Here is a 13681-nt window from a genome sequence, read left to right as displayed (position 1 = left end):
TCGGTCAAGTGTCTTCAACAGTTTTGCAATTTCGGTAAATTTGAAAATCGTCTTTTACAATTAATCTTTGCTACACTTTACATACTGTGGTCAGGCCCGTCACCAGCCCTGAGCATCAGGAGGGGCCATAGTACCAACTAGGGGGCCCAATACCATAAAAAAATACATAAATACACATGTAGGCCTATGGCTTTTGCTGTTGGGGGGCCAATTGCTCGCCAAGGGGGGCGCGGCCCCACCAGGCTCCCCCCCCCCCCCTCCCCCCCCTGACTGTGATACAGAAGAAAATTGCCTGTGATTCCATGTATAATGGAATTTTGAGTTGAAGAGACGTAAATATAAAGATTCTCCCATAAGTGAAGCTAGAGTAAAAGGTTTATAAAATTTCTTATAATTTTTTATAAATCCACATGAAGTCTAACCCATGACCCAAATGTGCTAGTAATAAAAAATAATAATAAATTGACAAGAAACAATGAAGTAACTAGCAAAAATCCTGCATATTTTCCAGCAGATAGCCCCTAAAAAGGGGGAAAATTACCCTTTGGGGCCCCCACAAAAAAATACTACTGACTACACCCATTGTGCACTAACAGCTTTTTATTCAGAGATCGGCACGGGAGATTTTTTTTTCTTTGCACCTGATGCCAACTCAACTGTCATTAAGTTGTTTTCTATCGTTTTTATCGGAGCGGCGGTTTGACAAGACGCGAGGCGCGATACGAGGTGGCAGTAATCACAGGTGCAGAGGGGCACTTGTTTTGACGCTTGAATTCCGAGCGGGGATGGAGAATAGGAGTAAGGAATAAGTGAAGCTAGTCTGTGATGATCAGAAAATGTGTCAGAAAATGATATTTTTCTTTTTCTTTTTTTTTGGGGGGGGGGGGAGAGAAATACGATGTACATGTATTTCAGCGAATTATTTCTATTTATGTAAGTAGTGGTTGAACATGTACCTTCCAGAATAAAAACAAAACCACGGATGCCCTATTTTGGTGGATTTTTTGCGGGGGTCTGAAAACCTACAAACTGAAAACCTGCTGAAATCCTACAAACTCTATTAATTCCCTAAGTATTTGTAGGAATCTTCTCAATCTTACAAAATCCTCCGCTGTGAAGGAAACATTTATAAAAATATTTTGAAGGGGTCATATTAAAGCCCCCCGTAAATTAAAGGTGGCTTGAATCTACCTTCCTCAATCCTGCAAAATCTGTCAAAACCTGCTGGTGGATTTTGATGGAATTCATTGGGTTTGGGATAAGTACAAAATGAACTGACCTGCCACGTAGGTCCGTAATTCGTAGTCCACACCGCATGGCTTGCCTTCCCTGTCTTCTGGCGACGGCTGTAGCGTGACGGATGCTGGCGAATTCTCTGGCAACTGTGGTAAAAATAATACAGGGCTGACCATTGCAAAACTTAAAACCAACTTTTCAGGGTGGTACAATTACCAACAAAACGCTCTCGAATTTCAAGCAATGGTGAAATTTTGTTCGATTCCAGTCATGGTCTCAGTGTGCCATTATGTAGATTGGTTCTCTTTGTTCCATCATGAAGATGCAGGTTTTCATAGTTTTCTTCCCCTGCAGCTTAAGGATGGCCCTGACGAAGGGTGGAGGCCATAGAAAAGAGGCTGGAGGGGGATCGGAAGAAAGAGAAGGGTGAAGGGGAATCATGGGGTTGAAAGTAATGTTGGAGGCGGTGGAGGTAGGTTGAAGGAGTTGGAGGAGGGTGAAGGGGGGTTTCAGAGGGAGGTTCAGGGGTATGAAGAGGAAGTCAGGAAGGGTAGGGAGGGAGGGGGTGAGTGAAGGGGATGGAGGGGGTTAGAGGAGCAGTGGAGGAGGATTGGTGGACTGGAAGTCGAAGTGTTTGAGGCTTGCAAGGGGACTGGGAGCTGTTGTCCAATTGGGAGGTTGTGGGATCAGGGGTTGGGTATTTGGAGGGTGGAAGGGAGTCAGGATCAACGGAAGGGTGCATTCATGTACCTGAAAGAGGAACGGGTATGCATTGCTTCCAAGCTTCTTGATGAGTCTCTCCTGCAGACGGGTCAGCGGTTTCTGCTCCTCAGGGATGGGTGGATACACCTGTGGGTATTAAACCCCCAAAAAAGCAAAACAGGCAGAAGGTTATTGACTCTGTGCAATCCCCATCGAGGGCACTCTTTGGATAGGTTATTTTATAAAACCTATAGGCCTAAGGAGTGACTCAGTAAAAGAAATTTATAAATTTGATAATATCAGAAATGACTGTGTCAATTTAGCTCTTAATCATTGCCGAAAATGTTCCACTGCCTGGGGCGCTTAAATGTCATTGTGTTTGGCCAGAAAAACCGATATTGTGTACTCCTCTGCAGAAATGTTGCGAACATGTCCAGAAAACATGGTCACTGTTTCTAAGATTGGGTTGAAAAAAATCTTTGAAATTACCGGTGAATCTGAACAGTATATTTGGCTTGAAGTATTTTAAAATATCGATAGTTGCTTCTCTTAACCCTAACTCCCTAGGCCTTTTTGTTAGGATGTAGCCTCAATCCTGCAAAATCCTCCAATTGGCCTCATGGAAAAATTGCATATAGCCTCAATCCTGCAAATTCCTCCGTTGTTTCTTGAATATGGTCCATGGAGGGGTGACCACTGCCTGAATCCTGCAAAATCCTCCGGCTATGACTGTCAATAGGCTGAGGCAGAGGCAGTGACATCCTGGAGCAGTACGGAGGATGTCAAGTATAATCAAGGACTAAATTTATGCATGGCTGAGCATACACAACACAAGGTCCGGCCCAAGACCTTGACACAGTGCGTACTCCGAAATCAGCAACGCACTTTTGCCATGTAACCTCAATCCTGCAAATTCCTCCAATTTGCAAAAAGGATTTTGGAGGATTCAGGGCGGTTAGGGTTAATCAACGTACCTGCATGGACGCCAGGTACAGGTCTTTGCGGAACGTGAGGCCGAGAACGTCCAGGTCCTCCCGTCCGTAGCGGAACGCAGCCAGGACGTGGACAAAGACCTTGCGATTCTTCACGTACTCCGTGTCAACCAGGACGACACCATCTGCGCGTTACAAGAGAGAGCATAACTGTTTAGACTGGGTGCAACCTTGCATGCCTAACTGTTTGCAGAAACGTTGTGATAACCATTTCAGAAAAAGTGTACTTGCAAAACCTTACCCCTTTGTACAGTCTATGCGTGCTTATACTTCTACTTGTAGTTGCGCAAAGGTTTTAGCATTACTACTTTGGATATTTGGCATTCCTACAGCATCGGAAAGCATGTGTAGAAATCAAATCTTTATGTAAAGAATCTGGGCAAATTTCAATTCTTTTTTTTTATGGCCAATTTTTTTATGCTGATTGAATGGGGTATTCAATTATGCGCAGTTTTAGCCTGAACTATGTTCATTGCAGGCCTAAAAATAGGGTAACCAGACGCAGAAGTAATTTTTGGGGGCCTTACGGTTAGCGTATTTCATGGGTTAGTGAGGAATTTTGGCTCACATAACGCTTGCGTACATCCATTAACTAAGGATTCTGTGCTTACTTGGTAAGCCCAAAATTTTCTGCTAGCACTGTAAGCACAGAATGGTGATCGTAAGCCCAACTTACAATCTGCATTTTGTATTAGGGATTACATTGTAAGCAGCTTATAGAAACCCACCTTGAAAAAAAAACCTCAATAAAAAAGTGAAGCAACGACATTTGTTATAGCGTCTTAACAAATATGTTGTCCTTCACTTTCCGACAGGGCATTTTTCAAAGCAAAATTTTTACGCCAACAAAAAAAATAAGATGATCAGCTGATGCATAATGAAGGGCCTTAATTAACTCCTCAAAGTTGAGCAGACTATTAATAAAAGGGTTTATTTGACAAGTCCAGTGACCAGATAATTGATTCACGGTCAGCGCGCCAGCCTGTTGAAGAGAAGATATCCAATTGTACTTGTTGCCTGGCAACGGAGAATTCAATCAAGCGTTGAAAATTGGCGGCGCTTTGGGGTGAGCACATTATTTGCAATATCAACGACAAATATGATCGCAACAAACACCTTGGCTGTTGCATTTTGTGACAGCAAAAGATATGAGGGATCCTGTCAATTTTTTTTTTTTTTTTTGACATAATGGGTTTTGAAAAATTGCGAAGGACTGTATTGTCATTTCTCATTTAAGTGCCAAATTGATACATGTACCGGTAGCCTTTTTTTTTTAATGGAGGGGTCAGAGATACAACTTTCGATATTTTTTTTACCAGACTCGTGGAACCCTGACAAATCCATCAAGATTAAAGGGAATGTACATTGTACATCATTGGCTTTTGCTGTAATTTTCAGAAATGAACTATTTGAGGGGTTAGTATATAATAGATCAAATACTGTTACATGTACACTGACAAGTTTGAAGTTTTGTGTTCGAAAATGCTGGAAAAACCAAGAAAAACAAAAATGTTCAAGTAGTCTGGTTCCCTGACTCCACTAGAGATGAAATGAATCAATTTATTGATGCCGGAAAATAAGGAAACCAGTCTAGCTGGCCTGCACCCGTTCATGAACATGTAACCAATAGCAAACAAAACTTAGACTGGAAAAAAAAGATGGTAAATTTGGAGCAGTAAGGGAAAAATAGTTAGGTTTTTCCAACGGTGGTCGGCCGACCACCGTTGGAAATTTATTCAAAATATCACTTTTCTTGAAAATGACTTCACACCAGGTGCCACAATTTTACAGGAATCTTTAGACTTTTATTTACCAACATCCTAGTAAGGTATTTCGTAAAAATTTGGTAGTTTTGTTTTTCGATGTTTGCAAATGTTGTATATTCCCTTTAAGTATAAAGAAAAATGCACCAATCATTTTCCAACTGGAAGGTTTAACTTGTGGGGAAAAAAGAAGACAGTTTAGGATTGAAAAGTTGAAGGTTAAGCATTAACAAAATTAGGGTTTCATGAGCGTAATGTAGGAATTGCCACACTGTTGATTGATCACTACTGATATGCTTGGTATCCGTTTTCATCTCGATACAAGCCAGGCAAAGTGCCCAAAAAGCTTTCTGTCAATTTACACCAGTCTGTCTGCAGCTGCCACGAGGCAGTCTGATTTTTTTTTCTCCCCAGACTTTCAGCGAGGCTGTCAAATTGAGCCCATCCCAAGGCACTTCAGATGCTCACGTATTTGCGGAATTAAATCAAGTGTACCGGTAGATATTCAAAGTGGGTTAACCCCCATTGGGGCCTAGAATAAGTGCTCACATTTCAAACACAGTACCTGTACATGTACATGTAGCTAGGAGCCTTTCAGATACCGGTTATATATGCTAAAATCATTTAAATTGTATAGTTATGCAGATTATCAGTGAGTGGCTACAAGTACAAATATGCTGGTACGGTAGGAAATATGCAAATCACATAATCAAAATGCGTTTTTATTCATTAATATGCACATCTGTATACATGTACATGTACACGTATGTAAATTGGTACCGACAGAAGGATGCGCAGGAATTTATGAGAACACACATGCTGGTAGCCAATATGCAAATTCAATCATCAAAATGCACCCTGTCTCATGAACATACCGGTACATGTAAATGGGGATCTTAAGGTGGTTACTTATGTGATCACTGTGACTCCTACACACGCATACATGTGTCTGGGTGTACGCGGGGATACATTGTTCATGCGGAAATTATGCAAATGAACTCACCTATGGGGTCGATGTGTGTCATGTGATCCAGGAAGTCTCGCTTGCCCAGGTACGTCGTAATCTGCAAGGTGGAAAGGGGAGACAATGTAAATACATGTCCACGCAATCCAGCGACACCCCAATGTATGCAGGGATTCCGCCGGCGCGGAAAGATTCCGCGTCTGGGTGCCTGGTCCGGAGACGAAAACAAAAAAAAACGTCTTCAAATCAATACAGAGACCCGTCGATCTTAATGGCTTAAAAACAACCGCTTGTCTTGATGTCACGGGAATTACACATGGGTGGAAATGCCACATTGCCTCGTTAGAAGAACGAAGGAGGAAAAACACATGTTAATGGCCGTGTCAACATGCACCTGGGCCACTAGACAAATAGAAATGTTTAATAAACGGGGACAATCAGTGTTTTCTCTGAAAGCAGCCAATACGGCCAAGTAAATAAAAAACATGTTTAGCGTCCGTGTTTTTGAATAAAAAGGAGGAGGTGGGACTTTTGTTTTTCTTTTCTTTTTTCTTTCAAGATAGGCGACAACCGTTGGTTTTCACAGTATTCAAAGATACCAAAAATTAAACAGACATGCAGTTTTCCAGCACGGTTTTACAAGAATTCAAAAACACTGCCGCGCGGGCATTCTTGTCCACGTCGAGGCTGGTTTGGAGATGGCAGGGGTCGACTGCATGCATGATGTGGGAAGTGACCAATAGAGTCTAGAATTAGAAGTTCCGACTTGCAAGTATTTGATTTACGATGGATCAGTCGACATTTTTGCTTTTTTTTTCAACAACAACAACAACAAAAAGGAGGCAGCCTCCAAAAAGGAAGTGGGCGGAACATGTTTGTTTTTTGGCTTAAATCTATTAAATGTGTCTATACCAGGTCACACACTATTGTACTGTACATAATAAATATTGTACCCGTTTTGTTGAAATTTCAATCAAATTATGATATGAGGCCTACATGTCCAATGTATGTCAAACATGTAAACAGCATAAAGAATACTTATCCACAGAAAGGCACTATTCTTACATGTTAGTACCGTATTTGTACCATTCTCATGACATACCGTAATTGTTGCATGCCGGTAGCTTAACCTATGACAATATAACATCTTTAAGTTCTCTTGCAAATTGCGACTTAAAACTCAATGCCAGCCAATGACAAGTACCGTACAGAGAATACTTAATTCAATAACAGTTCCGCAACAGGAAATTTGGGGCCAGGCCTTTAATCAATGAAGGCCGCTCATTTAATTTGGGAGAAGACGTTAGCAGACTTTCGCAGTATTTCAGCGCTAGAGCATTCCATTCTATTGTATTTACACAGACAGTCTGCATGTACCGGTACGTACATGTACATGAGACTGTGCAAATTTGCCAAGCCCTATAGTGGTCCATAGCTAACCGTTCAAATCGCGTCTTCCGTATTTAGATTTTTTAATGGCCTACACAGCCATAAAAAAAAGGTATCGCATTACTGAGAGTAAGGTAAAAGGGTTGTCGTCCTTGCCCTTTTTCATTAATTTCATCAAAACCGTAAATTTTTAAAGCTCTGTTCCGGCCAAATTACAAAAATTGGGACTGCAACACAATAAATAGACGTATCCAATGAAAACAAGAAAAAAAAACTGGGAGCCATTTAGGTGGTGCTAGGCGCTCAATTCACACTTTAAAGATCCATCCTAAGCTTCGTACAGTCCATCGTTCACCATTTTTTTTTCCATTTTCGCAAAGAGGAACCACAAAAATACCCCCCCCCCCCATTTCCCTTCATTCCCTGGCAGTCTTGTTTATTGAGTTGTCTTATTCATTTCCGCTTTCGCAAACCTTTACTAAGCCGTGTGGATACTCTGCGACTTTAAAACCACTTGTTTGTGCATTTTTTTTAGCTTTCTTTATTACGGGAGCCTGGGGCATTCTATATAGTTTGGCCAGTGCACTCCTTCTGTCAGAAAGACAGAATGCAATATCTTCCAAAAAAAAAAAAAAATTCTCCATTTGCCATTCTACAGCACAACGGGATCGAATTGCATCAGGGGGCAAGTCAAACCGGGAGAGGACTGCCCGGTCGTCTTTTGGATTATTTTGACCGTCGGGACGAAAGAGAAGACGGAAGGTGGATGCAGAATGCGGATTTAAATCTTAAGACCTTTTCCCTTTCTTTGCAACTTGCTGAACAGTTGCTATTCCTCAATGCCTCAAGACAGTTTTGGCCGTTTGACTAGCTCAAGCACTGGCACGTTACACATATATATGTACATGTACAGTTGTAAGTACATAATGGCACACACATATACGGTGCAGAGAAAAATATTTTTCCAATCTGAAAACATCTCAAAAAGAAATTCATGTTTCCGAGATGGTGTTTCACTCGTAATGAAAAGTTACAAAGATACAAAATATTTGTTTCATTTTTAGCCGCAATGATGACACGTGCAATGATGACACAGGGGAATGACAAAGACTGCCCCTTTAAGATGTCTAGTATCCCATCCCCTAATGAGGCTATTAAAGTGCCTCACAGGCGGGGTCGCCAGGCATGTAGCAAGGCAACAATGCGAAATGCCAAGACTGATTGATGCGGCCGTGAATTTGATTATCTTTTAAAGGCGGAGACCGAGTGGCATTGCAATCATCATGGAAAGCTGGTGATTACAACCCAACTTTAATTACATTTTGAGCGAAGACCGCGATAAAAACAGCTATAAATTTTCACTCTTCACTTTAAAATTAGATTACACTTGTTCATTGTGAAATCAATCATTTTTGTACCTTCTGATACCGATATGTTGAGTGGAGGGGAAATGGTCTCGCAGCAGATGCATGTACTCAGGGTGAGTCAAAAAGAAAGTGACTGGATTAATGGGTTTTTTTTCTTATCCCTAACCGCCCTGAATCCTTCAAAATCCTCTTTGCCAGAGTGGAGGAATTTGGAGGATTGAGGTTAGTGGCGAAAGTACATGTACGTTACTGATTTCGTAGGTTGCACTTTGTCAAGGTCTTGGGCCAGACCTTGGGTTGTTTTTGCTCAGCCATGCATAAATATAGGACGGGATTATGCTACTGCCGCAGGATTTTGCGGGATTCAGGCAGTGGTCACCCCTCCATGGACCATATTTAAGAAATAATGGAGGAATTTGCAGGATTGAGGCTATAAGCTATTTTTCCCCAGGCCAATTGGAGGACTTTGCAGGATTGAGGCTACCGTACATGTACATCCTAGCAAAAAGGCCTAGAGAGTTAGGGTTCAAAGCAATTAAATTGGACACACCAACGAAGCCTATTAATCGAACATGTTCTTCCACTCATTTGAAAAAAGCAATTACTGAAATTGATCCATGCTACAAGAAGTTTTGCATATTTTACCGAAAGAATCCATTTTTACAGCTGTCCATGGAATGCCATTTGAAGTTACTGAGCTGAATGAGAACCAGAGATTACACACAGGCAATCAGATACATTTGAGATTTTATAATTTTTTGTCAAGACTGACACATTATTTTTACTGTCAGACTTTGTGTTTTGAATATGAGGAAACTTTTTTCACAAATAACGATGGTGATTTTCGTGTACGGTTTTCCTGTGCCAAGTTTCGTTCATTCGTCATGTCCATGAAGGCAGGAAAATTGTTTCATTATATTTAAACAGTAAATGATCATTGGTGGACAGCTGAGTTTTGTGATGTTAAAAAAGGGTAAAGGGGACGAACCTGTGTTCACAGGAGCGGAGTGTTCATCTCTCTTTCATTTGCATTTGGGCCAGACTCATATGCTGCTGTGGGGGGATTGACACACCTCCTCCACATCGAGTCTGTTACCTTCCCAGCATTGAATAATGCCGGTACCCATTTAACACCTGGGTTGAGAGGAGTAATTGAGGTAAAGCGCCTTACTCAAGGGCACAACACGCATGGCCATGGAGGGGCTCGAACCCACAACCTCACGCTCATGAATCCTGTGCTCCACCGCTAGACCACACGTGCCCACTGTGATGTTGGTATTAAAATAAACATAACTTGTGAAAGTATAGTATGCAAATCACATGTAATTTTCGCAGTTACAAACTGTACTAGTCAATAATAATTATATGTACTTTATCCCTATGTTAGTTTTATTAATTACAGCAAGCCACATTTTTTTTTTAAATTCTCATTAGGTCACTTTCTTTTTGACTGCACCCTGTTTGCTGTAATGTACATAATTGACCAGTCACATGATGATGACAAAATGGCAGCCGTCAAGTTTGAATATGTGACTTCCTTCGTGAATCTGATTGGTTAACATAAATGTTGCCACCGATGAAATTGGAGTGGAATCGGATGCAAAACAAATTTTAAAATGTTTGATTTCATCCAGTCGCCCGGTGTACGGTCAGATTGGTCCGATTTTTTCAACAAACACCTCCGTGCGATGGCCTGATGATCCGCTGAACCTGTAAAATCGGCAAGGTGAGTGGCGGGCTTAAAGCATCCCAATTAATATCTGTCCAGATCTGTGCACACTCAAGGTCGTTTTGGAACTTTCCCAAATTGGTTTTGGGAGGATAGATTCCAGCCATTTACTTGTTTATCCGAGCACAGAATTTCTAATCATTTCTAGAGAGGCTTGTTTACAGCGATCGTGCAATCGTGTGTAATTATCCACACATTAGCAGCAGAGCAGGCAGCATGAGCTTCATTTCCATCCCCGACAAAAAAAACCCCGACATACATGTAGAGGGGGGGGGGGGGGGGGCCTGTTCAAAACACATATCATGGTTAATGTTAGACAATAAGTACCGCTGTTGGCTTTCCACGCAGACGTAAAAATAAACAGCCACTCGTGAAAAGAAAGGGTTTTGGTAAAAAAAATTCGCACAAAATCGCGGAAATGGGACTTTATGTTCTTCCAGCTAATCATGGTACGGTACATACAGCTGTGCTTTTCTCCGGATTCCAAAATTCTTGCCGGGGGTGGGGGGTGCAACTGGGGGGTGGCGCAAACTTTTTATGGGGGAGTGTGCCCCCTCCCACACCCCCAGTAGCTACGCCACGCTCTCCTTGTGTTATTTTAAACATGTATTTGAACAGCTAGGCTTTATAGGGTTGTACCGTAAATACCAAATTTATTCAATCATCCACCAAATATTCAAATACCATTGTTTTTATAATGTTTGAAAAATGTGAGGCATCTGGAGAAGATGATGGAAAAAACGGCCGCAATGTATCTTTCATTCATATAAGTTGAGTTGTTTTTATTAAATCTGTCAAATGTCACATATATGTGCATGAAACGATAAGGAAATAAATGTGTGCTTGGTTGGGTTTAAACACTACATGTATGTTTAATGACCCAAGCCGAGCATCCAGACTCCAACCGGTCGTAAACATTAACAGTGTTTAATGACGGCCAAGCACATATTTATTTTCATTCATGAATACCTTTTCGGTCAAAATCAAATCAAAACTTTTCAAACGTGTCTTGTAGCCCAATTGGGGGCGTTCCAGGATGCAATGTCCCTTTAACTGTCTCTTGAGACAAGTCCACAAAAACCTTCTACAGTTTTTCTTCATATATCATCTCAATGAAGGTCAGTCATTGCAAAAATGATGATAAGACATGAATCTGGGACCGAGAAACATTTCCAATTTTGGTAGGAAATATTACAACAATTTTCTTTACTCTCCATAGACTTTGTACACCGCTGAAGTGGCGTCAGGTTGCAACATTATTTCCAAACATTACACCAACCATTTGAAGGACTGAATAATGATACAAGACGAGTAAAAAAAAAACCAAAAAAAAAACAAGCAAAAATGGTTTCTGAAGAGTAACTGTATACTGGTGAAGCACATTCACATAATCTCGATCAGAGTTTTGCTGCCAAGGCACGCCAGGGGTGCCAATACAAAGATCGATCGAAACAGGCTCCGGTCTAATCTTTATTTCGTGGACAAGATATTTTCAGATTAAGCAGGTGGAAATGACCCCCTAGCATGCCTAGGCTGGTGAGAAGTCCACTCCATGGTCAATGTTGTACAATCCAGGGACTACTGGAAAAAGGGGCCGTTGAATTTCTTTTTAAAGATTTGAGTTTACTTGAGGGGATGCTCTTTGGAAAACGGGTAAGATTGATGACTTGCAGACTATACGTTTGTTTCTTCGAGACGGGAGAGAGGTCTGAGGCAAGTTTATGCAGGTGATGATGATGACATAAGGAGTAACCTGTTTGTGCCTTTGTTGTGAATTCACAGGCCGAGTCTCACGCGAGTCGACAAATCACAAACTTTGTGAAAAACAAAATCCTCATCCCATAAACTTCCATGTCAAATCCTGTCAGACATAGCACAAAAAAAACAACTTGGCTAACTGACTTGATATTATCGGAAAATATTGGAAATAATTGGTAGGTTTTGATAAAATGTTACTTTTGGCAAAGTAATCGTAGAAAATGTATAATTTTATCAACAAAGGTTGATTACTCTTTACTCCTTTTTTTTTTGGGGGGGGAGCAAATGCATACTTTGTTGGGCCTCTTTTTACATTATGTGGTTCTCCACACTACTCTGCATTATAAACTTTATACATTCATTGTTAACCACAATGAAGTCTGGAATTATGGAAATATTCTTAAACACCAAATTACAAATAAGCATCAACGCTGGGCTCTTAGCCATCCAGCCACTGTCAGACGACCTTTCCCTTCTTTTTTAACCCAACAAAGCAGGCCCATCGACTCCAATGCATATTTGAAATCACTCCACCTGATGACTTTGTTTCATCAGCATTAGGATTTCATGACGATGATGATGATGATGATGATAATTATGATTATCTTCCCGCAAAAATTCCACAGACTCCATACACACACACTGCGACAATGCTCGCCATTTTTCGGCCAGCTCACATTCACGATTTAAAACCCTGGCTGGTTGTTTGCATAACGCGTGGGCACTGCGCAGCTATATTTTATTTACATGTATGTCTGTAACAAGGAAGGCCATCTCAAACAATCCATAACAAACAAAACACTTGTTTAAAATACATGTAGTCTGCACGGAGTAGGAGTTCTGAATGTTAATATTGGGTTTTCCCTTCAGTGTGTAAATTTACTAAACACTTCGTTTGGAGAGCTCAATTAAAACTTGGGAGGGGCTTAAACACGCAACCTAAGTGTTTTTATTTAGAAGAACATGAGTTGAACTGCATCCCATGATGTAGTTTTAGCTTGCTGGTTCAAATCATGTGGATTTTTTATTAATAAGTACAAAAATGTACCCCTTAACTGTAAAAAGGTACATGAAAGACCTTTTGGGGCTGAACACGTAGCGTGTCTGTAATTGCACAGAACTTTTGTTGCCACGCCCTCTCTTGTTCCCAGTCAGAGTCCATTTGACTTGTTGCCTAACTTGTGATTGACTTGTGACTTGACTTGTGATTGACTTGTGACTTGACTTGTGATTGACTTGTGATTGACCGGTGACTTGACATGTGATGGGCTTGTGATTTGACTTGCGATTGACTTGTGATTTGACTTCTGATTGACTTGTGACTTGGCATGTGAAGGACGTGTAACTTGACTTGTGATTGACTTGTGACTTGACTTGTGATGTCCTTGTGACTTGACTTGTGATTGACTTGTGATTGACTTGTGACTTGACTTGCGATTGACTTGTGACTTGACTTGTGATTGACTTGTGACTTGACTTGTGATTGACTTGTGACTGGACATGTGATTGACTTGTGACTTGACATGTGATTGACTTGTGACTTGACTTGTGATTGACTTGTGACTGGACATGTGATGGACTTGTGACTTGACAAGCTTGTGATTGACTTGTGACTTGACATGTGATGGACGTGTAACTTGACTCGTGACTTGACTTGTGATTGACTTGTGATGGACTTGTGACTTGACATGTGTTGGACTTGTGACTTGACGTGTGATGGACTTGTGATTGACTTGTGATAGACTTATGACTTGGCATGTGAAGGACGTGTAACTTGACTT

At 41.1% G+C, this 13681-nt stretch overlaps 1 protein-coding gene across 4 annotated transcripts in view; it reads right to left on the bottom strand.

The window, feature by feature from the left end:
- The window catches only part of LOC119723751 (beta-arrestin-1-like), a 72291-nt gene that overhangs the window by 27003 nt on the left and 31607 nt on the right, over positions 1 to 13681 (bottom strand). For all 4 annotated transcript variants that reach the window (XM_038194592.1, XM_038194593.1, XM_038194595.1 and 1 more), the window contains exons 3-6: positions 5697 to 5757; positions 2913 to 3055; positions 1987 to 2085; positions 1280 to 1382 (exon numbers count right to left, since the gene is read on the bottom strand). In XM_038194592.1, coding sequence (XP_038050520.1) covers positions 1280 to 1382; positions 1987 to 2085; positions 2913 to 3055; positions 5697 to 5757 — 406 coding nt within the window. The remainder of the gene's footprint in view (positions 1 to 1279; positions 1383 to 1986; positions 2086 to 2912; positions 3056 to 5696; positions 5758 to 13681) is intronic.

This window comes from Patiria miniata, unplaced genomic scaffold, assembly GCF_015706575.1.
Source record: "Patiria miniata isolate m_02_andy unplaced genomic scaffold, ASM1570657v1 HiC_scaffold_17, whole genome shotgun sequence".
Lineage (NCBI taxonomy): Eukaryota > Metazoa > Echinodermata > Asteroidea > Valvatida > Asterinidae > Patiria > Patiria miniata.
Note: the sequence above shows the minus strand (reverse complement) of the source record. Positions and strands in the feature narration are given on the sequence as shown.